The sequence below is a fragment of the Danio rerio genome, chromosome 6 (assembly GCF_052040795.2).
Source record: "Danio rerio strain M-AB ecotype USA chromosome 6, GRCz13ab, whole genome shotgun sequence".
Classification (NCBI taxonomy): Eukaryota; Metazoa; Chordata; class Actinopteri; order Cypriniformes; family Danionidae; genus Danio; species Danio rerio.
The window spans coordinates 28306393-28333266 of record NC_141026.1 but is presented as its reverse complement, the minus strand read 5'-3'; the positions used below and the strand labels follow the sequence as shown (position 1 = coordinate 28333266).

Genomic DNA, 26874 nt, shown 5'->3' with positions numbered 1-26874 from the left:
ATAGACCCTTAAGTAGATTATCACAGTTGCGCTTATTCCAGTCATCCATCTGTCCGTCCTTCCTTCTTTCTTTCCTTCCTTCCTTCATGAGTTTTGGCGAGGATAACATATTATCTATCATTGTTTTAAAACTTTATGCAATGAATGTATTATTTTTATTTATTTAGTCATTTTTATTTTTTTTCATTTTGTTTGTGGGATACGCCTATAGGTTGGCATTGTATTCAATAACCCATATTATGGGTTTTTAAAAAAATTACCTTCCATGTAGTGCATAACACAGTACTAATTGAATGAAAACATCCAGCTAAGGTTTAAATCTGAAAGTGCACCATGTTTAAAACTATTTAATCTTTAACAAAATAATCCACTTCATTCAACTTTATTCGTTGAGTCGAATGAATTATTCGTGTTGGGTTCTGAAAATTTGCCTGAACGCATCGACGTTTATACGGTACAACACCAAATATGTAGTGCTGGATTCGCTAAAATGTGAACGCGCCTTTTTCTTCAGACATGGAGGGTGGGGGGGTCACAGTTTTTTTTAACCTTGCATGTATATCTGCCTGTTGTTGGAGACCCCAAAACCAAAACATGTCCTTTTATGCTGCACAAGGGGCTCTATAAAGTAAAATTTTTGGCATCATACCTTTATAAATCTGCCTTATGTACATTGATGTCTTAATTCTGAGGCTGTCACTATATATTAATTGGAAATAAAACCATTATTATATGAGTGTAACTGCAGACAGCTGTTTTAAAATTTGAGATAAGTTGTCTGTAAAATGCTGACTGCTTAAATAAAATCCCACTAATTGGCATATTTGTCCAACTTTTTCAACTTCTTCTAAAATAGCTGTTAGAGTTACACATCGAGAGCTAAAAGCAAGCAAGAAAGAGAAAGGGAAAGTGTGTGTTAGAGCTGAGAGTGTAAAGTACTGTACAATAAATTTAGCTGTTTAATCAGGAGAGGGTGAGCCGCCTGTCAATGTCATTGGCCTGTGAGACAGACGGGTGTTTACTGAGCCAGGTGTGCTGAGATAATGTACTGCCTCCCGGCTCCTGTCCGCAATGCTCTTCCTCCATGACAGATGGGTGATAAATATGCTTGTATCTAATTAAATCAGCAGAGGTTATTGGGATCAATCCATCTCACCTGCACCTCCCCGTCGGCCCCCTCCTAGAGTCCTATCAGCCATTAATCTCAGCTTTGTTTTATGTTCCAAAGATGTCGGCACTCCTGCCTGCCTTGAATTACATCTACTTGATTACCTTTGAGATACAACCATCTGGCACCCTGTTGTTTGCTTGGTTAAAAGGTTAAAAATGAGTCTGTGAAGGTTTGACCTGCGACATATGTTTCCTATAAAGGCCCTGATATACTTGCTGTGAATTTTTATTTATTTATTTATTTTTATTTTTTTTAAAGTAGCTGCTTTATACTGTGAGTGAACTTACTAAATGCTGGGAAGAGCATTTAGTGAATATACAAATACGGACAGCACTCTTTTTGTTGCCAAAAAAACCCCAACAAAGTCTCATTGCAGTTCTTGGGTGTTTGATATTTTGGTATATTAGAATGTACTAATTTGCATACTTTCTAATATGTATTTTTGCGTACTAGTGATGCTTTACTGGTAGTTTTGTGTAGACTGGAGAAGTTTACCCAAAAACGAGAATTTACCCATAAACTTTGAGTTTCTTTATTCTATTGAACACAAAAGAAGATACTTTGAAGCTTAAGCTGAAAACCTCTTACTATTGACTTCCATAGTAGTACAAATTAATTGCCAATGGTTGCAGGTTTGCAGATTTAAAAAAAAAAAAGTGTGTTCAAAAGAGGAAAGGAATTTAAAGGAGTTTGGATCAAGTAAAGTGGATAAATGATGATGGATTTTACACTTCTCGATGGACTGTCCTTTTAGGGGAATGTTCATGCATTTTCAGGTCAATGTATTGTCACAGGTCTGTATTATACCGAAGTCCCATAAAGGCAAATCATTTTACCCGGCAGCCATCTTTGGAACATCTCTCGGGCAGTATGCTCGGGCATTCTGTCTGAATGGGGACAACTCTGTCAGTTTCTTCAAAACTGTTTGCCAACCCTACGATTACATTACATATTTGGAACATTGAACAACAATCGTCTCATAAGTTTCATTTCTTAACATCCCAATTAAACATAATCAGCATATGTTTAGGTTGCTCGAGCTAATGCGCACTCAAAATGAATAAGATTATGACGCCAACCTCATTTATTTTCCATTCTACACATTATCATCTTCTGGATAATGATCGTCAGATTGTGCTGCTCTTCTGAAGTAATTCACAGTTTGGTCTTGATGGCGTATCTCCTCCAGAAATGACAGTGACTCTTTATTTACAAATTTGTGGGAATTTTAAGTAATTGCTGTCATGTGATGTGCGTTTGACAGGATAGATTGTACTTCGCATTCGTTTCATGCATATTTCAAATTTTAAGCTTTTTGTGGATATATTTTGTGGATTTCTTCTGTTCGTGAAGCAAGTATTTGCTGAGATTCCAGTGTGTTTGACGACCAACAAACTGTTGTAAAAGCACATGTCTGGTCAGAGTTTCCTCAACGAAAGATGATTGGCTCCTCTACTAGTAGGCGGGGCTGTTTGTAAAGCAAATGTTAAGCTCAGAATTGATTTAAAAGAGAATCATGCTGCATTTTGAAAATCTCAGCATCAATGCGGAATTGTTTCTCGAAAAATCTTTTTATTTATTTATTTATTTTTTTAGCACAGCTCTAAAAACCATTCATTTAGAACTAACTCCATACTCATCAGCAGGTTTTTACTAATGTCTGGCCTAAGCAAAAAAAGAAATAACTCCCCCAAAAATATTTGCATTTTTTTTTGTTTGTCTAGTGACATTAAAGCAATGTGACATTTACCAAACTTTAGCTAAAGATTTTTATTATTCTAATTTATGTATCCGAATAATTCTTAAATTATAAATATTGGGACCATAATGTTGGCATCATGCATTGTTTGTCTCACCCTGTTTGACTTAAGTTCAGAGACATATATTGCTGACACATTCCAGTGGAGGCACAAGTCTACATTATGCATATGGTAGGTACACCTGCACGCTTTCCAGAATCTTATTTGGAAGTTGCATCATTCACTGCACAACTCCAGCCAAATCAATAGATGTTTCTGTTGCAAACTTCACAAACCCTCCCCTTCTGTGTTCACAATATTTAATCAAAATGGAACCCAATCGATCAGAGAAATGCTCCTTCAAAATTCATTTTACTCTGTGCCATAGGCGTCAGAATACAAATTACCATCCCGACATTTCGACATTTACAGGCTCTGCTTATAAAATTAATCTTTGGGTCATGTAAGATTCTGAAATTGTTGGTAGATTCAAGAGAATAATTTTTCTTTGAACATGGTTTACGCTTTAGGGGCCATGTTTGATTTTTTTTTTTTTTTATTGGAGTTGCAGGACATTTAGTAACATTTTATTATGTTTAATTAGTTTATTCAATAATACAGCCAACAACAGTCTGATTAAAAAGTGTAATTAATATATTTTAACTTTAGTTTTTTAATTTAGTCATTAAATAACTTAAAAAAAAAAACTTAAAACAGTTAAAACTGCAGCTCTGTGTAAATATGAAATGTGTACCTGAAGTCTGTGGATGTTGTAGAACTGTCTTGGATGTTGGGTATAGTACCTCTGGACTGAGAAACTGGGGTGGTGGTTCCTATGTTAAAGGAGTGTGTGTTCCAACTATGTGGGGATTACACTCCTCACCCTCCCTGGAAAAGTCTATGCCAGGATACTAGAGAAGTGAATTGGGTAAATGGTTGGAGCTTGGATACAGGAAGAACAATGGAGATTTCCTTCAGGAGTTCACATTGCTGGCAAGAAGTCAGACTTGTTTCCGAACTCCAGCAGTTTAGCCTATTGTCATTGGTTCTGTTAAATATATTCATGGAATTTCTATTGCGCACACTAGGGCTCGGTTGGGTACCAGGATTTCATCTCTGCAATTTGCAGATGAAGTAATCCTGTTGGCTTCGTTGGACCTAAACCTTTACCATGCTTTGGGACAATTTGCTGCTGAGTGTGATGCAGCAGGGATGAGAATCAGCACCTTTAAGTCCGAGGCCATGGTGCTTGACCAAAATAAGTTGGCTTGCCATCTCCAAGTTGGAGTCCTTGTCCCAGGTGGAGGAGTTTGCATATTTTGTGCAGAAATGCAGTTGATGTACCAGTGCTTTTTGGTAAAGAAGGAGCTGAGCCATAGGCAAAGCCCTCAATTTACTTGCCAATCTATATTCCTACTCTAACTCTAGCTTTGAGTCATGACTGAAAGGACAATTTCTTGGTTACAAGTGGCCACCATGAGTTTGCTTTGCAGGGTGACAGGGCACACCTTAGAGATTTGGTAAGTAGAGCCGCTGAACCTTCACATCGAGAAAAGCATGTTTAGGAGGTTTGGACAACTGTTTTGGATGCCTCCCGAATAACTTCACTTAAAGAGGTGTTCCAGGATTGTCTAACCATAGGAGGCCCCAAGAAAGACCCAGGACATGCTGCAGGGACTCTATAGCCGCTTTTCCACTATCGTGCTGAATCGTTCTTTAAACAGAACTGTTCCATTCCGTGCCAAACCGGGCCAGACAGCACGGATACGGTTTCATTTTCCACTGTCGTGCTGCGACAAAGCTCTTTAAAACATTGCACAAAACGCATCAGTAGTTGCCTTGGTAACGCAATGTAAACGGCTCCCTTTGTTCAATTAAAGTTAAATAAGAGCCGAAACTATTTTTTTTTTCATAAAAGCAAAAGCAACCATGTGACTAAACACTGTTATGCCGCTCTATCAAATAGGGGTGCTAAATGTGCACCCTTATTTATTTATATGTTGCGCAGCTCTGGCAAAATTTTATTTGGAGGGAAAATTACCAAAATGTAACGTGATGATTGAAAATAATTGGAGGGGAAATAAATAATATTTAAAATCTCTAAACATAACAGAAAAATAAACAATGATAAGACAACAATAATAGTGCATTTGCATTATAGTGGCAGAAATATAATTTTGGACAGGCCTTGTCAAAGGTGAGCGGGCACTTTCACTAATAAAAGCACAGCACATAAATTATTTCATTTTTAACAATGAATTAAATTACACTGCGTTTTTATATAAAAAGTTGATAATGATATAAAATATACTACATTTTGATGGTAAAATGAAACCAATTAAGTGATGGCTGTTATTTGTTTTACTATTCAAACATTAAATAACGAATGCAGCAAGTGAAAAAAAAAACGAATATGAAACAACACATATATTGCAGGATTTAAAGCATATAAAGCACTATTATATTTAGCAAAATGCTGCTCTATTATCTTTTTATTTTGATCATTTTATTTTTATTATTATAATTATTTTTGTGTTCATAATTAACTAACAAGCTGTAGGCGAATTATTGCTAGACGTTTTAGAAAATATAAACGTCACGTTTAAAGATCACCACAAAAAAAAAAAAAAAACACAGAGACATGTTACATGCCTCATAAATGTCATATAACTTATGTATAACTGAATCATATAATTGCCTATAGCTGAAATGATGAAAATTGCTCATTTTATTTTTATAAAACATTTGTCAAAACGTATTGATATTTTTTGAGTAAAAGCAATACTGACATTTAAGAATCCATATTTATTTAATTCATTCATTCTTTTGACTTGTTTATTAGTGCATATGCTATAATATAAATCATACAACAGTACCTTGGACAGTTACAGTGCCGCTCCGTAAAGCTTTCAAGCAAAGTCTTTTGGACGGCCGACATTACAACACGAACACGCCGTCCTTCAGGTGGTCTCGCCGGTATTAACAAGCTGTCCTGGCTTTGAATTAAAAAGTGCAATTATTTCCTCGTTGTAAAAGAGTCTGCAAGTTCGTGTTCCATGGATATAGTGATGTTGTTGTGGAATTTGGACATCGACGATGCAAAGCGTGACTTTATTCGCTTTATTCGATGCGCAACAGGAAAAAAAAAAGTCAGCAGCGCAAGTCGTTGGCATGTCTCTCCCGGATCAGAGCGAGTTTTGTGCTGTGAAATACAGCACTGCGTGCAATAAACTCACATTCAGCAGGCGAAGTAGGTCTGTATTCAAGTCAATAAAATAATAACTTTAATGAATAAAATATCTTCGTAAGAATGTGATGAGTTATTCACTGCTCTGCCAGAGACTGCTCTATGGTTTTAAAACCCTTTTCAAACTGTATCGTTTAGACCTGGATCATTATTTTAAATTAAATGCACTGTAGTTTATTGAGGATGTCTGATGACTAGCGCGCTTCTGCTGAGCCAGCTGTGGTAGCTTAGCAACCGAGTCGCGACGTCAACACACAGAATCTGTCAGCACAGTTCAGCACGGTAGTCTAACCGTGCCGAGAATTCCGGGCCGAGAACGGTTTGTAATCGTGCCGCGCCGTTCCAGGCTCAGTGGAGAAACAACCGTAACCGTACCGAAGTGTTCTTAGAACGGTTTGGCACGATAGTGGAAAAGCAGCTTATGTCTCTTAAACGTCTTGAGATCCCCCTGAAGGAGCTGGTGAATGTCTAAGGGGAGCGATGTCAGGGGTTCTTTCCTGAGACTGCTGCCCCCATGAACCAGCTCTGTATAAGCAGCTACCTACACATGATATAAGCATCTTATAAAGACTTTTCTCTTTTTTGAAGAATAATTGATTTAAACAGACGACTTGTCTTTGTTTTTATTTATTTATTATTTTTTTCATTAGTATACTATTATTGTCAGTAGAAGTTGTAGTGTTCTTGAGGATTACTGCCTAAAATAATTTATTTTCAGGATACACAAGAGTTAAGCACTCCTGCAGTATTCCTCCACGTTTCCAGGTATTCTCATATAAAGATCTGAAAATAGCTGATTTAGTCACAGTAAAATAAACACAGCAGGAGTATTTTTCACAATTTCAAGCAGAAAGCTAGCTCTTTATTGTCATTTTTCCATTTCAAGCCCAACCGAGAGACAGTACCCTCACATGACGTGCTCATACAAATAGAGTAAGTGACTGTTGTCATCTATTCTGCTGATCACACACCTCCTGTTCCAAGTGCACTTGAGTGTTACAACTGCTTCTGACACCAAGATGAACGTAGCAGTGCAACGCTGCAATTCATTTCAGCCTCATGGGAAACTCTCAGCTAGACTGAAAATAGCAGCACCTTTTCAAATTTAGCGACATATTAGACTTCCTTCTGAAATATGTTACTGGAGTCGGACATATAAATAAGGAATAGGTGAGGAATAGGGCATGCAGTAGCTGTCAAATTCATAAAGTATTAAGGTGAAAGATGTTAAGCTGACAGATCTCTCTTCCTGTCCTGCCCCCAAGGCATGACCTTGCTGACCATTTTCTTAACTCGCAGTATGTCCGTTCCTTGAAGATTAGATGCAAAGATTATTTGAAGTCTAGTTGCTCTAGGGATGTGTCTGCTCTGTGCGAAAGCCTTTAGAAAACCCACGCAACATTTTTATTCGGAATGTCTCATAAGCGCCACCTGCTGGAAAATTATTAGCTTGACACAGTTTGAGATTTGTGGAGAGATATTTAGAAAGTGTTTGTGGACACTAGGGCTGCACGATACTCTGAAAATATGATATTACGATAATAATATGATGAGAGTCTGAATATTTGTGCCAGTCTGCACATCTTGCTATGACATGTTCATTTATTACATGAGTGGATCAGAGTGCACACATTTAGTCATGTTACTGGTGCAGCAGGCCTGTCAAGTTTTTTTTCAAACCAATTTAGTTGAAGTTAATGTAGCAATATTCTTCTTGGTTTGGTTCACTTTAGCAAAGCAATATTTTTAAATTGACTTAACTTTGTCAAATGCAGATAATCTCATCTCATATCCTTCATCCATTAAAATAGATGGATAGCAGTTCAGTATAAACCACTTGTTGTGGCTTTCTTTGTTGCTTTTGTTATGTTTGATCATGTGAAGAAAGAAGTTTGCATCTAATTGACACATTACTATCTCATGAGAGAATTTATGAATATAAGTGAAGATATGCAGCTGATAATAACATGCAAAAAGAGTAAGTTTTTTGGTCATTTACAACATTTTATAATGAATAATTACTTAGTTATGTTGTACTTCACAGACTTAAATTAGGGACAGTACAGTTATATTGTATATAACAGGATTGTTGAATTCTTGATTCTGATTAGCTGATAAAAATTCTAAGCAGTATTAATTCTGTCAACAAAAATGACTTGACATAAACAGAAACCTGACCAGTCTGTTAGTAACATGCTCTGATCCACTCATCTAATGAATGAACAGCGCAATGCAGTGGATTCTAACAGAAATGAATGTTGTTTAATAATGCACTGCTCATTCATTAGAGCATTAGTTGATAGCCATGCATGCTACTAGCGCAGAGGACCTGTCAAGATTGTGTTTGTTTAAATTAACATTAATTCTATGGTGTGAAATCATTTTATGGAACCAAAAAGCTATAATAGTTCCATGCTGGCGTTTACCAAATGCAGTAATGGTTCTACACTCACCGGTCACTTTTTTGGGTACACCTTACAACAGCTTGTTAACGCAAATTTCTAATCAGCCAATCACAGATCAGAAACACAATGCATTTAGGCATGTAGACATGGTCAGGATGATCTGCTGCAGTTCAACCCGAGCATCAGAATGAGGAAGAAAGGTAATTTAAGTGACTTTGAACATGGCAATTTTTTTTTTTTTTAATTTTGCAAAAAGTTCACATCACAAAACAGGGAACAATCAACATTGCAAGGAATATTTACCATTAAAATAAATCAAATAAATTAAAATTGTTACAACTGCAACAAGGAGCAAAGAGCAGTACAAAAGATCTATATCAAAGAAAAAACAAAACATTATAATAAAAAAATATTCTGAAAATGAAATACAGAGAGCTTCAGTTTTTTTTTTACTTTGGTTTCTGAAGTATTTGAAGCTTTGAGCCACTTTCTCTACCTCAGAAAGAAAACATCTAAAAGAGGGTCTGCACCTTTTCCACTTACAGAATATGATATTTACCCATTAGTAAATTTCGATTTATATAAATTACAATGATATAAATAGATGTTATAATCAATCAAAGTTTTCTAACAATTGTTAACTGTCTTTTTTCCCTAACATTCGCTAAGGATTTCCCTTCTTTAATAGCCAATCTTTTAATAGAAAATTTTAACTATTCCCACTCACCAGTTGGAGTTAAATCAGGCAAGTTTTTTTACTTCATTTATCAGTAAAGAAATTTCCTTACAAAATGATGTGCTACTTACCATTTTACTGTTGAATTTCCAATGAGATCTAAAAGATGGTGAACTAGAATTAATTCTGAGTGAATGTGATATGGCACTTTGATCGGCTAAGACTGAAGGAGAAATATCAAAGTCTTAAGAGAAAAAGAGAAGATTTTTACTAATCAAACAAAAATCTAATCTAGAACGCTGGCTACAGCCTGAGAAAGCCCCCTAAGTTGATTGTTTCTTATGTGCATTTCTAATCTGCCAAATATCAATTAAGTCAAGTGATTGAGTCAAAGATTCTATTACAGGGTTATATGAAAAATTATGAAATGGTGAAGTATATCTCTCCTGCCAATAATAATAATAAAAAAAATACTTATTGGCAGCCTTGTTAGTATAACCATATATATTAATCAATAAGATAAAATAGTTATTGAATTCAAGAACCACTATAATCCAGTGCCTCAAATAAATTTGTTCATTCATTCATTCATTTTCATTTTCTTTTTCATGAACTGCCAACTTAACCAGCAAGTTTGTACGCAGCAGATGCCCTTCCAGCTGCAACCACACATTCACACACACACTCATACACTCATACACTACGGACAATTTAGCTTACCCAATTCACCTGTACCGCATGTCTTTGGACTGTGGGGGAAACCGGAGCACCTGGAGGAAACCCACGCTAAGGCAGGGAGAACATGCAAACTTCACACAAAAACGCCAACTGAGCTGAGGTTCGAACCAGCGACCTTCTTGCTTTGAGGCGACAGCACTACCTACTGCGCCACTGCCTCGCCCATAAATTTAAGTAATATGGAATTTATAGATTTAACTATTTTGGGAGGGGTATATAAAGGATAAGTACCCTCAGTCTTAGTCAAAAGAATGACTCTTTGTCTCCTAAACTTACAATTATTTTCTAGTAATTTCGATTACACAAGAAAGCAGCTCCTACAGAATTAGATGTTCCATGAGAAAAAAAAAAACTCTTTACCCCACTGTGACTTCCAAAATCTCACATCTAAATCAGTTGAATGTGTCTCCTGTAGAAAAAAACAACAACTAACTTTAAAGGTGCAGTAGGTGATTGTCTTCAGAAACATTTTTTGTTGTGCTAGTTGAAAGTCTCTTCACTGTCCAATAGTACTGATTACAGTAAATGATCTAAATGTGTTTATATGTATTTTTATATTCTGGGTAAAGCATAAAACTAAAAAATGTTCATCCAATTAAATATTGTTGGACTGACGTCTCCCATAATACCGATAAGCAGCTCAGACTGTCTGTCAGCAAATGTAGATTCGGACTTCTGCGCATCTGTTCATGCAGTTCCGCCATTCGCGCGTGCCCGTTCGGGAGAAATCTAATGATGAATTGAAACTTTTAAAAACCTGAATCAATATTGGAGTTACTTTAGCTTGCTGGAGACGACACCATGGCTGAAGTATTACTGTTAGACAGGTAATGTTCTGTTTTAAAACTATTTTAGTCAGGCTAAGCTTATGTTAGATTGTGTTCTGTTATGAATGACTTATGCAAAGACATGTTGTTCAGCCACTGAATTCTCCCTGTGAAAAATTTATGTGATTTTTTTTCAGTTTCATAAGGTCCTTTTACAGCATCGATAATGTAGATTTATATTTAGTTTAACAACAAAACATCAGTAAATAGTGCTATTCTGCCTAACTTGCTTTATTGAGCTGAAGTTGCTTTCATATTCACATTGGGTCATTTTTGAACAATGACAGCCTTCCTATACTGTTAACCATGCTACTCTGAATATTTGCTCTGAAATAGCATGTGAGTGTGGCTAAGTAATAAATGTAATTCCCGCACGGTGCTGGCTAAACACTAACTAACTAGTGAATGACATGAACTAGTGGGTTGTCTTTCTGCTGTTGTGATGTGGTGCGCGGTGTGTGGCTTTGAATCACAGCCCCTCCCTGCCGTTAAAAGATAATATGCTAATAGCGGTTAGCATTTCGGCAGATCACCTACTGCACCTTTAACTTGCTCCTTGCAAAAAAGAAAAAGTTCCTTATGTTTAACATTACATCTAATACCTCAAACATTTAAAGATAACAGAGAAAAAGACATTATTACACAGAAAAAAATTAACTTACTCAGGCGTTATACAAAATCACTCATTATTGAAAGGTATATAAAACCTTTAAGAAACTTAAGACTGGTCTATACAATATGGTGAAAAAATCTTTTCTAAAGTAACATTTTATGAAACTAAAGTACTTATTTCTATCCAGAACAGGAAGTTCAGATTCAGATGATATCATGTCTTGGACTCAAGACAAGGCTTTCCTCTAAAGCCCTTTTTTACCTTAGTTAAGCCATTATCTTCTGCTAATTAATAACAGCATATCCATCTCATAGGTAAGCTTTCAAGTTCATCTTTCTGGCTTCCTCAACTGTAGGCCAAAGTCGAGCATTAGCCTCCCTGTCGTCCTTACAAAAGTCCTCTCAAGCGAATGTTTCTCTCCCTGCAGATCGATGCATTTTTTGACATTCTCCAAACCATGGCACGGACAGTTCGCATGCCAAATTGGATGATTTGGCCTGGTGTCCTTCCGTTCACTTTTTTTCCAAGACGGTGAACTGTGTCCACTGTGCTTTGCACTTGATCAGGAGAGTGAGGAACGATCTGCGACAGAATTTCAATCACGAAACGTCAGGCATCCTCGTCTTCTTTTTCAGGAACCCCGTTTAATCACAAACACCATCTGCGCTTGTACCGGTCGTGTTCAATACATTTTTGTTTCAGCAGGTTGTTATGTTTTTGAATCTGATTCACCTGTGCCCTTAACTTTTCTACATCATCATTAACACCTTTCATCGCCGTCATATTTGCATCCAAAGACTTCGTAATGTTGACGATTGCATCAGTATCTCTAAGTTGAGATTCGAAAGCATGAATATAATCTGCATTCCCATCAAGCTTCCGACTGAGACTTTGAATGGCGACGTAAAGAACGCTGGTAGAAATCTAGTATTTCTCTTTTTCTTTTTCATGTGTTCCTTTTACTCGTTTAAGCCCAGGGCTTTTGAGAGGGGTGTGATGCATTACCTTCTGTCGCATGTCTTTAGCTGATGATATTTCCACCTCCATCACATCTAGCCTTTCCTAACTATCTGATGTATCCGACACGAATTCTTTGATTTTCTTGGCAATTTTGCCTATGAGCAGAAGACTGACTTTACATACACGATAAAGTACCAAATAAGTACAAATGTACTAATTATTTATATACCATAGAGTAAAAAGAGAGCCTTTCTTTCAACATTAGTTACAGCCTGTGAAAAGTTTGACTTGTCACTCCGCCATCTTGACACATAGAACATGGCATGTTTGTTGATGTCAGACGGGCTGGTCTAAGTATTACAGAAACTGCTAATCTACTGATATTGTCAAGCACGACCATCTCTAGGGTTCCCAAGAATGGTCCGAAAAAGAAAGAAAAAAAAATCTAGTTGATGCCAGAGGTCAGAGGAGAATTGCCAGATAGGTTTTAGCTGATAGAAAGGCTACAGTAACTCAAATAATCACTCGTTACAACTGAGGTATACATATTACTTAACATAACTTTTTTTTGGCACACTTTGGGCACATTAGTACCAATTGAGCATTGTGTCACTGCCACAGCCTACCTAAGAATTGTTGCTGACCATGTCCATTCCTTTGTGACCACAGTCATTTTATAATGTCTACTTTCAGCAGGATAACGTGCCATATCAGTGCGAATCATCTCAGACTGGTTTCTTGAACATGACAATGAGTTCACTGTACTCAAATAGCCTCCAGTCACCAGAACCCAATCTAATAGAACACCTTTAGGATGTGGTGGAGTGGGAAATTCACATAATGGATGTGCAGCGAACAAATCTGCAGCAACTGCATGGTGCTATCATGTCAAAATGGACCAAAATCTCTGAGGAATATTTCCAGTATATCTATGCCATGAAGCATTAAGGCGGTTCTGAAGAAAAGAAGGGGTCCAAACCGGTACTAGTGTACCTAATAAAGTGGTCGGTGAGTGTATATCAATACACTGAATGATTTCAGTTGCTTCACAGCTTGCAACAGTCAAGGCTTTGAGATTAATATCACAAACTAGTCCTATACTAAGGAATGGTTTAAGGTCAAAGGTCTTGAAATACAACATCTGAACTGTGCCTCGATATAGCCATAATATAAACGGAATAATTGACTCTGGCTTACCATCAGTTATCCCTCACTAGTAATAGAACCACTTAAAAAATCTCACTGATTATAAAAACAGTTGTACAAACAAAAACTTCCAATTAATTTGTGTCTCTGCATCATATTTCACACTAACAAAGCAATGCTGACAGCAGTTAATAGGTTCTGTGTACAATCTAATTTAAGGATGAAAGTCCTCCAGGAAAGTTGAGCCTCCACATGAGGAAAAAAGCCCTTCCCAAACCCCTGCAAATAAATAAATGACTACCTGACAGCAAGATGCTGCCCTCTACTGTGCACACCAGAAAAACAGAGAGAGATGCTTGCTGACTCTAATGAGCTCCCTTCAGACCTCGGTTGCAGTACAAAAGCAAAAACAGCACAAACAGCTTTACTTGTAATTATGCCAATTCCTCTTAACACCATCAAAGGCTTAATCATCTGGAAAGGCATTTGTGTGTCAGGAAAGAGCGTGTTGTTTACTAATTAAGATAAGCAATGCAGTCATGCCTACTGGCCTTTCTATCCATTTCTGCTGCGAGAAAAGCTGAGCATTTCTCCTCCATCAGATTGATGAAAACCAGAAGATGCACGAGTGAGAGAAATGCAATCCTGTTGTGATTATGTAAAGAAGCTGGAGGGAGTCTGAGCGCTGTGGAGCTGTAATGGATGCTATGTGCAATGACACGACCGAGGCAACGTCATTCCTCTCCATTATGAGCAGATTCTGCCTTCTGTTAGTGACTGTGGAGGACAAATACCACAGCTCCAGTTTCAAGCTTCATCACTTCTTGTCTGTTACACCCCCACTCTTCTATCCGAGATGCCTTTTTCACTGCTGTATAGTGCTGAGACCAAACAACATGACTAAACTGGATTTCATTGTCTATCCTTACGTTTTTAATATCTAAACCTAACTGTAAGTGAATGAATGTATATAGCTGAAATCATTGTCCATACCTGATTAACTTTTTTTGATTTAATACATAAAAGAAGTTATTTTAAGGAAAGCTTAAAATCTGTAACCATTGACTTCTATAGTATGGAAAAAAATACTATGGAAGTCAGTGGTTACATGTTTTCAGCTTTCTTCAAAATATCTTATTTTGTGTTTAACAGAAGAGATAGTCTCATACATTTTTGGAACCAGTTGAGTAAATAACAACGTGGTGTTGTTATTATTTGTTGTTTATTGCTCATATTGCTAATCTATTTGTTTGCACTTAGGTTATACACATTAAGCCCTGACTAACAAGCTACTCTAAAAGTGTGTTTGAATGCTTCCACACTATAGTGTACATGTTTGCTGCATTTATAAATCATCCATGTCTCAAGGTCTGTCTGATGTGATTTTTCTTTGTAAGATTTGATTGTAAGGTATTATTCTACTTAGCCAATCACTGTAGACAAGAAAGAATCTAAACAGTGTGTAAATATATATGCAAAATAAAAAATGCACTCAAGTTAAAAGTGCAGTAGGTGATCTGCCAGAATGCTAACGTTAGCATAATAGCTTTGAAAATGTACATCTCTCCCCTGCCTCAAGTTGCAAAACGCGCACCAAACAAATGATGATCTGATAATAATAGACAACATTATATAACACTAGATTGTGTCATTCACCAGTTAGAAAACTCTATAGATATATGCACTTTATCCAGTGTATTTGTTGACAGGCCAGCATGTGCAGGAATTATATTTCCCCAAAACTGGCTTTGGGGTAAAGTTGGTCATTCTCACATTCTGGCTTTCTTCTTAATAATATAATTTCTGAAAAGTATTGTTTGCAAATTCTAAATGGTGAATAGTGACTCGCGTCATAGCTAAATAAAACCGGACAATCACTGATATTGTGCTCTGTCTCACATTTTTTTGATTAATGCTTGTCAGGGTCTGCATCAGAGTACTGCGAAGCGTTAGCTGAACCTACATGCACTCAGCAAAAATTAATCAAAATTAAATGAGTAAATTAGTATGAGGTGCCGTCACTGCCCTGTAGGATTTAAATCAAACTTTGCTTATCAACACATACATAAAACACATGTACACCTATAAATTTCTCGCATATACACCTATACTACTGGATGTTCAAAACAACATAGATGAAACTTGTGTACATACATATAAATTTGATGCATGAATACACCCACATACACACGCGCATACATATAAACTCGATCTTCACATAAACACCCACATTAACACACGCACATGTATATAAACTTGCTGCATGCAAACACACACACACACACACACAAAAAACAAAAACACTTAAAACACATATACACGTGTTTTATGTATGTGCTGATAAGCAAAGTTTTATTTAAATCCTACACGGCACCCTTTACAGACAGACAGACAATCAAGTCATGTAGTCTGAACAGCACAGCTATCTACTGAAATTTAACCCCCGTAGGCTATTTGGAATTCACACAAGTGTTATGCATACTTTACAGTACATAGTTTGTGAAGATAAGTTCAGGTTTAGAAAAAGAATTATAGAAAAATGTCCTGAATATGGGACGGTGACAGTTATTCATATGAACTTTAGTAAAACATTTTAGTTTTGCTACCTTGTATCAATCACATTATAGATGTCTGTGTTGATGGGGATTGTGTGTTGGTTTGTTAGTGTAAATGGAATGCCAGGCAGAGTGTGGTTGTGGTCCTCATTGGTGAAAGATACTTTAGAGAAGTACTGATGCGTAGAGACTTGTTAAGACTTGATCAATATTTTAAGTGGCTTATTTTATGCACTGGTAGGTGTTCACTGTTGAAGACTGATGAGTCTATTAGCAAACTGAGCTGTGCATAATTGCTTTGTGCAAAATGAGTGTATGAAACAGTGTAACTGGGGAGAGATGCCATTATTTATTTATTTTTGCTTGGCTTTTTTTCAGGATTGCTGTGCATTTCTGTGATTAGCACGCAGTGTGTAAAATTACTTTCTCTGTAGTTTGTTTACACGTCAGAAGACATGCACAAAACTGTACTGTTAACTGTTTAATCTTTTTTTAATATTGAAAGGGACACTGGAATGAAAAAGAAAATTCATGATTTGGGGTTTTTAAACTTCTTTGACCTGATTCTCATTTTGAAGACCATATTGTTAGTAACCAGATTTGATTTCCAGTCCCTATATGCACAAACATCTCTATATCCACAGTATATGCACAAAAATCCAATGAATGTCATTTAGAAACAAATTTTGTTTGGGGAAAACTATTTGGTTTTCAGCATTCCACAAAATATCTCCACTTGTGTTTTGCAGAAGCTAAAAAAAATGTTTTAAAAGGAAATCAGTTGAATTATTTTTTGTACTATTGGATTAACTTGGTTTTCTGTAATACATATTTAAATATGAAATGTTATTGTAAAAAGCAAACAAGTTATTGGTCTGTTTGTATGGATGGAGGATTTTATCTCTTTCTGCTGTTTGTTGGCACAAATAGCTTTTTGAGCTGGCTCTATGTGAACCACAGGAGAATTGTTGTTTTGTTGAGTGTTGGTCCCTCCTGAGACCCTGTGTCTTTGAAAGCTCTTCGACACTCAAGCGAATGTGATGAGACCATTTTTCCTATCTGTTCATGTGACATTCAGTCTATTGGTGCAGCTCTGAGAATGTAACAGGAAACCTATGAAATGAACAACACTATATTTATTAGTGTGTTGTTTCAATAGGAAAAGCTGCATTTTTCTTACAAGCCACACCCTATCTTAAGTACTGTATGTAGACAAGTGTTTCTCAAATTTGTTGTTTATATTTTTCACACTTTAAAGAGTACATCGTCAATTGTATTTTTACACCATCATACGTTATAAAAAGCACCCGGTCCATTTTATTTATATATGTTTTACTTGAGCGCATAAACTCTACATGTGCCTGATAGTTAGATGTGGAGCTAACATTAATCAGATTTACTCTAGTGAATTGCATATTTGTTAGCATGTCACGTTTGACGTGGTAATTTTACAATAAGAATACACACAGGTTCGAAAACTCGCTCTCGCCACCTACAGTGCAATTTGACCAGGTATGTATCCGCGCTAAAATATCAAGGCGAAAGTCATCATAGCTTGCGCAGTATAGACCCAGCTCCAAACCCAACTTTGAAAATAGTTTAACGGCATTTTTTTATTTTTATTTTATCGCTGTCAACGCAGCATGTTAACGCATGTAGCGAAATTAATCACTACTAGTTGTTTTTACAGGGGCATAGTATTGATACTTAACAGTGATTTGTAATCTAATATGTTTGCCTAATCTACCTCCATGTAGACAACTTCTCGAGCATGGTCACTTGACCGCAAAAACTTCTTTCTTTCTTTCTTAGATTCAATTTTTTTGTCTTGTTGCTAGTCCAAATATCAAAAAATTTTAGACTAGCAAAAATATTGTCTTGTTTTTAGGATAAATATGTCATATTATTTCTTAAAACAAGCAAAATAATTTGCCAATAGGGTAAGCAAAATAATCTTGTTTTTCGTTTTGGCACAAGATTATTTTACTCACCCCATTGGTAGATTATTTTGCTTAAAACTCACTTAATTTTGACAAATAATTAAATGTGGCATATTATATTGGTTTAAGTCTGGTTTAGCATCATGGTCTACAAGCATGATTAAGCATGGCTTTTGTTATACTTGCTTTTGCAAACACTATTGGTTAGGTTTGGAAAAGGGTTTGGGTAATTGGTTCACTGAGTGATCATCACAATACCTTCTCATGAATTTGTACAAGAAGGGCATGTTTTAGAAACATACTAGAAATTATACCCAAATTAACATATTTCAGATTAGGATAGTGTCCTCTAGTGGATTTGTCAAATGAATAGTGCAATAAAGTTCCCTAACTGAGCAATCAAAAGTTTTCCATTTCGCAAAAATCTAGATTGAGTTGCATTTCCAATACTTTTCCTGAAATATTTTGTCTTTTGTCTGCTGAAATTATTTGCCTCAACATGTTTAAATATGGGGCGTCATGGTGGTGCAGTAGGTAGTATGATCGCCTCACAGCAAGAAAGTCACTGGTTCGAGCCCTGGCTGAGTCTGTTTGCAGTTTGCATGTTTTCCCCGTGTTCGCATGGGTTTCCTCCAGGTGCTCCGGTTTCCCTCTCAGTACAAAGACATGCGCTATAGGTGAATTGAATAAGCTAAATTGGCTATTGTGTATGAGTGTAAATGCAGGAGTGTGTGGGTGTTTCCCAGTGTTGTGGCTGGAAGGGCATTCGCTGCATAAAACATATGCTGGATAAGTTGGTTGCATCGATAAAGGGACTAAGCCAAATAGAATATGAATGTTTAAGTATGAACTATTTTTCGTTGTTTACTTTGTTAGCATCTGAGCTGCAATATTTTGGGGCTGTGTAAATATACATTGTACATTATTTGGCATGTCTAGGAAGTACATTAAATCCATAAACAGGCATTTTATGCTACAGAATTCTCCTGACATCTTAATGTGTGCAGCAAGTTATTGTACTTGTGTGTGTACACAAAGGAAAGAACACTGCTGAAACTGCCGTCTCACTCTCTCTGTCGTCTAAATCAACAGGTGGCTGAAGGGTCTGATGGGAATCTTTAGATCTTTAGCTTCAACAGATTTGTAGAATGTGACACCCAGACACTTTACCTGAAGGGAGGAGTAATGACAGAATCAGCAGTGGGAATTGGAAAGTTATGTAATTTGTTTAAAGAAGTTTGATTTTATTAGCGTTTAATTTCAGGAAGTTAGAGGTGAACCAGGATTTGATGTCTGAAAAGCAGTTAATAAGGGATGAAGGTGTCTGTCATTTAGTTTATATTTTATTAATAATCTAAGATTACATGGCGTAATTGAATGTATGAGCCATTTTTATTGCATACAGTGATTTAAAAATGACATTTTTTTTTTAATCAAAATCAGGAAGCATGCAGTATTGATTTCTTTAAGGAAGTATCTATGTTATGGTTTTGCAGACATTTCTGTGTGGAGTTTGCATGTTGTCCCTGCATTTGCGTGGGTTTTCTCCGGATGCTCCGGTTTCCCCCACAGTCCAAAGACATGCAGTACAGGTGAATTGTTGGCTAAATTGTCTGTAGTGTATGAGTGTGTATGGATGTGTCCCAGAGATGGGTTGCAGCTGGAAGGGCATCCGCTGCAAAAAACATGTGCTGGATAAGTTGGCGGTTCATTTTGCTGTGGCGACCCCGAATTAATAAAGGGACTAAGCCGAAAAGAAAATAAATGAATAAATAATTTAGTTTCATGTGGGTGAAAACTGAAAATAGATCTAATAGCAGATATCGCAGCCTGTTTCTTTCTTGCATTTTTTTTTTGATCTTGCATCTTGCATTTTTTTTTGTTAACTTTTATTAATATTTATTTAGGATATGTATCTTCATGTTCTGATTCCAATGCCTAGTTATTAAACTGTTAAAATGACAATAAAATTAAATATTCTTAAGTATACAATACTATGGGTTCATTGGAAGAGTGTACTTGCATTGTGATGTTATTACATTGTCATTTTTAGCAGAATATATTTTGGTCCAGGTCCAATGTATCGTACAACAAAAATTAGATATCATGACAGACCGAGTTGAAGAAATGTGTTTTGTGTTTTTGATGTGTTGAAGACAAAAAGCGAAAAAGACATTCATTTTCCTTGCAGTTTTGAAGAATCAATAGTTGGCTTAAAAGCAGCATTATCATTATGTTGTTATTACTGTATTTTCAAGTGATGCACAAGTGTCTGTTACTAGACTGTGAATGTGGTAATAATGGTCATTCTGTTTACCACACAATAGACTAGGGATGCAACGATTGTTGATTTTGGTTCTACGATTATAGTCAATTATAGAGGACTAATAACAGTTTGACGTTATCACTATTATTATGCATTCATTAATTTCAAGCACTACTAGTTTAGAAAATCTAGTGAAAATTCCTTAAAGTGTTATTTATTGCTGCTCAATAACTAAATAATACAGCACAGAATAATAATAAAAACAAACATTAGTCCATTTCTTTTTGTGCTTAAAAATAAATGTAAAAAGTTTTTGGCAATAATTTTACACTAAACATAAATTACAGAACAATGAATAAATAAATAAAAATAAGATTAAATAAAAATATTGTCTTTGTCTGATGTAAAAATTTGTGTAAAGAAATAAAATCTTGCGAGAGCAAAAGACGCGACCATAGAATGTAAAAGATATGGACATAGTATCCATGACGTCACTCATCAGTCTCGGAAAAGTGCAAATGAAGCTACAAGTAGGCATGGAAAACCGTTGGCAATTTGTGTGCTTGTCATCGCACTGACTGGGGGACACCAAACAAGGGCAAAAAAGGCAGAGTGTCAGCGGAGCTGCAGGTGCCTGCTAGCATTTTCCTTAGATGGGCTTTTCTTTGGGAGAAATACTTAAGCTTTAATGCATTACCTGCAACTCATTTGTGTTCTGACCACATATGCTTGGTTGTATACTATATCAATAAAGTGTTTAGTCTTTTAATAACACTGTTTTCATACATTGAGGCACTAAGCCCTGTTCTTATGATGTTTTTCTACAGGTGGATAGCACAAATAACTCCAAAATACTTCAAAAATACAATCTGTGTTAGTAAATGCAAGGATATTTTAGAAATCAAAGCATAACACTGTATGGCAATGTTTCAGATGACTGTTTAATAGCCTACAGCTAATCAATCTGTCAGATTTGGAGTGCATTACAGATAAAAAAAAAATTATAAATGCTAATTTCTCTTAAATAAAACAAATACATCTATAGATATGGTGTATAAGTATAAAGCTTCACTCAGAAGGAGACAACTTGAATGGTTTGTGAGCACAATTAAATGCACACAGCATGCCATATCATCTGCCAAATAATTCCAAAAGACACTTGACTGTGTAAAGCTACATAAAACAAAACAAAAATATGATGTATATGCTGAAATATATGCTGACGACAACCAGCAAGACCTAGCTTCATTCAAGTGGCTACACCCTTAATTATACAGACTTAAAATAACTTAATAAAAAAGAAACGGATGAGTTAGAAAAAAAAATTCACCCCCTCACAATTCTCATGAAGGGTAATAATAGCTATATGCACAAAAACCATCTTTTGTACAGGCTGTAAACATGTTTTTTTTTTCAGCTGTAACATCTCCAGAAACTCTATATCTTATCTGGAGATGTTTGCTGGCTTCCCGTGGGAGAGCGGGATGTTGTCGCTTGGACGTGACATGAACGGCCCTTAATTAATAGCCTCAGCCATAGTCAATCCAGTGTGCATGCATATTAGCCTTGGTATACAAGGTTGGAACTTTAAACTAGCGCACAGTTGGCATAACTTTCTTTAGTTGCAGGAGTTTTGTTCCGTGCAGAAATGCGGTGTTGAGAAGCCTTTACCAATAATTAGCCGTGACGAATTAAAGTGCGATTAATAGTGAAAACCGTTAATCTTTCCATCCCTACAATACACCAATCACAATAGGCTGAGCAATCTGGCCAACTGGATGACAGCATTCTCAGCCTACTGTATACCAAAACAAAAAATAAGCCTTCAAAAACAAAAGGAATATTTAATATAGCATAATAAGAGCGTTTAAAATTGACAGTAATTCTGTAATTGTACTGTATGTTTATAACTTTAAGGTTTTTATTAAGAACGTAAATAAAAGTGTGATTGTGATAATAAATTTAATTTTTTTTTTGTTTGTCTTCTCTCTCCTGCAGAGCGCACTATGGCCCGGCATGAAGTGCGAGAGGTGGAGCAGAGACAGATGAGGGACGGCCTGCGGGAAACTCCTCTATTGCCTGAGATTGAGGATCTGATCATCATCTATAACCGTGTGCCCAAGACTGCCAGCACCTCCTTCACTAACATCGCATATGACCTGTGTGGAAAGAACCGCTTCCATGTCCTCCACATTAACACCACCAAGAACAATCCAGTCATGTCTCTGCAGGACCAGGTAACTTGATCTTCAAATGGGGGAAAAAAAACATTACTGGAAAATTAGTGATTTTTATTTTTTATTTTTAAACTGTTAATTGCTTATAGGGATGTATCACAATTCGTTATGATTCACAATGCTTATCTCATGATTCACAGTTTAGTTGTAAAATTGACTTTTTTTTTAAACAGAACAATTTTAAACTAATAGTGAACTTAAGGTAAACAAGAGCCCTTTCATTTTTTTTCTTAAATGCTGCACATTTATTTAGCAAAATAATATATTTTCTGCCATAACTAAATTGTTATTTTAAAACAAATTCCAAATAAATAAAAAAATAATACAAACTAAAGAAGACTCATTAAATAAACAAACTAAAACTGTGACTGCTGGGATTTTACATTTTTAAAAAGAAATATCAGCACATCTACCTGTATGTTTTCTGGCATAAGCTGAGTTCTTTGCCCATTTACAAGGTCCCCTGCTGATGAAAAAACTTTCACCGGGGACTGAGATGGCTGGTGTGGAGAGGAAAGTCTTTCCTAAACCAGAGAGCAGTGTGTATAGAGGTGGTCAACAGGCCCTCTGCTCCTGGAGACTGGCCTCTGCCATAACATTACCAATTATATAGAAGGATGGAGACAGGAGTTGAACATGATTATGGAGGTGAATAATTAATATTACTTGTATAATTAATTAGTATAATGCTGTGTTCACACCAGACGCAGAAGAAGCATTAAGCTCGAGTGATTTACATGTTAAGTCAATGCAAAGGCGTGAATAGACATCCCTTAAGCCTAAATAAAGCACATAAACACAGCTATTTTCTCAATAAAATGTATGTAAGCCATTTAGCAACCAAGCTACAGTCACTGGGAAGACAGAAGCCCTGCCCATGATGCGAATCCGCATCTGTTCTGAAGCGGATTTGACACGCAAATAAAGCAAGTAACTCAAAATGTTCATGCGTCTATTTACGCACAAATAAGCGCGATTTATCCACCCGTTCCACGTCTGGTATGAACACAGCATCAGTATCAGCGTGATACACTTAAGAAGAGAGAACCTTGAACATTTTAAAATATTCAATAATAAAAAGCAAATTATTAAAAATTAATTTACTTAAACTTAAACTAATTTGAAAAGGAGAATATAAAATAATATAATACCTGGTTCTGCAACAGAACAACTTTCTCTTTCAGTCTGTAAAACATCTTTACACCTTCACTAGGAAAACACTGATGCACCATGCGATCTCAGTAGCACTCATCAGCATTCATCCAGTCTGCGTGGTTTAGCTTATTAATATGTTTTGGACAGTAGTTTTTTACTGTGCTGACGGTTTATGTGCATCGTATTTGTTCTTCTGTTAGAGTCAGTAAAGTTGCTCACCGCTGTTGTGCAGGTAAAGTGAATTTGCTCCTGTAACCACAGTGCCTTTTTGCATGACTAACCCAGACTATATTTTGTTTCAAATGACTAAACTTATATTTTTTATTAAATTGAAATGTTAAATTTTCAACCATGTTAAAGTTGTCAGATCAAAGATTCCTTCTCAATCAGTCATCCTTTGACGTCTACGACAGGCGTTATTTCCCAAAGCAGTCACAAGTGTTGTTAAGACAATATTTCAATCAAATACATTTTTTCAATCTTATTTTAATCTCAATAAACAGTGATGCTTGTTGACAACTAGGCTATGTTATTTAAGGGCATTTGTTATGACATTGATAGGATCAAACACATTTCCTTTCAAATATTAAAGGGTCACGAAACACCAAAACACATTTTTTGAGTGGTTGACAGTTGTACATGTGTTCTACACTGCTAAAAACACTATTTGGACACATATATTCCACTAAAAAGTGAAAATTGGTTGTTTTTGTGTTATTTCGAGCAAATTCGTACTTCCGGTTTGAAACAAATTTTTGAAGCTACATCACAGCCATGAGATCTTAACGTGTATTCCAGCGTGTAGAATGGACGTCTGTACCTGGGAGCACCTTATGACGTCTGGAATTGTGCTGCATTTATTCATGAGTAAGACTTGGTTCAAACCAATCAGGGCGCTCTATTGTGTATGCGGTGCAACTTCATTAATATGCATGACAGCTTCGAAGACTGTTTTTACCTGGTACAGTTTTCAGATGGCAGGGAGATGCCACGTCGTGTTGCCAAGCGAGAGAACAAGAAATGTTTAAAAAATACAGGTCGTCATTGTTGCTTTTATAATTTGTTGCAGTGAAGGTTTTGGTTTTGAAGTGAGGGACCAGTGGTCTTTGTTTGTTTATTCAGAGACAAAGTTAGTTTGTATCGTTAGCAGTACTCTTTCAGTCAAATGATTTCGAAATTAATAAAGTTTACCGTTTGTTATTATCACTACAATATTATGGACTGAAAAATCTGCTGTAAATGCTGCTCTCCGAGTGTAAACATATAAGCACCACAATCAAACCAACTGTCGTGTAGGATTTTCACCACATTTTGTCACAGGAATAACACACACTGCTTTCTGACGCTATCTACCGAGTACATCTAAGTTATTGAGAAATGCTCAGGGTTTTTTCTCTCATTTGCCGTGCGGTAATAAACATTGCACGAAAAATACATGCTTCCAGCAATTCCTCGAATCAAATATGTCATTTGTCACGAGGAGCATGAATGAACTTCCTGAATGAAAGAGCCAAACTGCAGTTAAAGTCCACAATTTAATAATTTGGCAAATAATTTGATTAAATTGTCCATGTAAACACAGTCACTGTCTTTCTCCTCTGCGTCTGTGTTTGTTTTGCCTCTGTGAAAATCAGCTCGTGCCTAAACCGACACTCCCATTTTTATGCAAATTTTTACGGACCTTCCCTTTTTCCCTCCTCCGACACTCCCCGCTAAACAGAGCTGGATACGCCCACTTTCCTGACTTTTACCAAAGTAGAGGTGTGATATATATATATATATATATATTTTTTTTTTTTCTTTCCAACCATGGGTTTCTTAAACACCCCCTTGCCTGAACTTGGCGTGTGAGATAGAGTAAATGAAAGAACATCAGCACCAAGAAAAAATCAGATGCTCGAGATAAAATAATGACATATTAAAAAAAAAAAAACTTGCAAATGACAGGTTTGTAAAACACCAAATACAGTGAATTACACTTACAATTTTCAAATTACAATTAATTAAATTCTTATTTTCCATCGAGCAAAACAAATCATCCACCCACAAAGTTGAGTAGTAGACAGACATATAAATAAATAAATAAATAAATAAATCCTATATTTTTTCTTGGAAAAAATATCTTTTTGAAGCGGATTTAATTTGGTATAATTCGATAACAAAAAACATCTGAGGTGAAGTGCTTTAAAACAGGTTCGCAATATGCTTCAGCACCAAAACACAAGCTGATGTGTTGAATAAAACAAAATCTAGCCTAAATAAAATTAAAGTGAAATATTCAGTTTCAGAGAAACCTACATTAAATGACCAAATCATCCATTGATAGTTTAAAACACCTTAATATTTTAGACAAAGTAGTTAAAGTTTGCAATACCAATGATTAGCCTTAATCACCAAGACCCACTCATAAGTAAATATGCAGTTTATTTTTTTGATTACCTGACCCGTGGATTAAAGGCAGCATTCATGGATATAACTGAAATGATATGCCTAATTCTCCAGTGTCATACATGTGATGGAACTCATCATAAAGAACGGGTAAAAAATTAAACATGCTAGTCTTTCTGCGATGATGTCATAAGCCGTGAACTGTGCCACATTACACGAGAGGAAACGATCTAATCTTGTGTCACGAAGCCAATTTGTCATTTATGACTACCCATGACAACCTACGTCAAGGAAATAGTGCCAAACTCATGTGATCTGACCAAGGCTTAAATTGATTTAATCACACAAAAGTGCAATGTTAGTTTCAAATGAAATGTTATTATTATTATTTTAGTTTCTGTGTTCTGAACGTTTGACAATGTTCACCAAAAAAAAACACTTGAAGGGATGTTCATAGGACTCTAGAGACATTTTTATAATCATGACATGAATGAGATTTGACTGCCGCTTTACCAAATGATTTATCAAGTTTTGACTGTTTTAGAGTAATTTAAAAGGTGAACAAATATAATCCTGTTGCACTACTATACTTGATTTTGATTTTATTGTAAAAAAAAAAAAAAACAATAATATGTTAAATGAGAATCTGAAATATTTATTGGTATACTTAAAAAAAATAAAGGTGATTTATATATATATTTTTTAGAAATTGGTCGCACACTTCATATTTTCATATTTCTCATAGTACATGTAATAATTCCAGTACTTTTACCATAAACTGACATATTAACCATTTGGTGGAGGCTGATAT

General features: G+C 35.9%; 1 protein-coding gene across 2 annotated transcripts in view; it reads left to right on the top strand.

Annotated features, from left to right (window-relative positions):
* Positions 1–26874, top strand: part of hs2st1b (heparan sulfate 2-O-sulfotransferase 1b) — a 162980-nt gene that overhangs the window by 123036 nt on the left and 13070 nt on the right. The window contains exon 2 of one of the 2 annotated variants that reach the window (XM_087257212.1): positions 22282–22520. In XM_087257212.1, coding sequence (XP_087113338.1) covers positions 22282–22520 — 239 coding nt within the window. Of the gene's footprint in view, positions 1–22281; positions 23169–26874 lie in introns of both variants that reach the window. The other variant, XM_087257213.1, reaches the window with a different exon arrangement.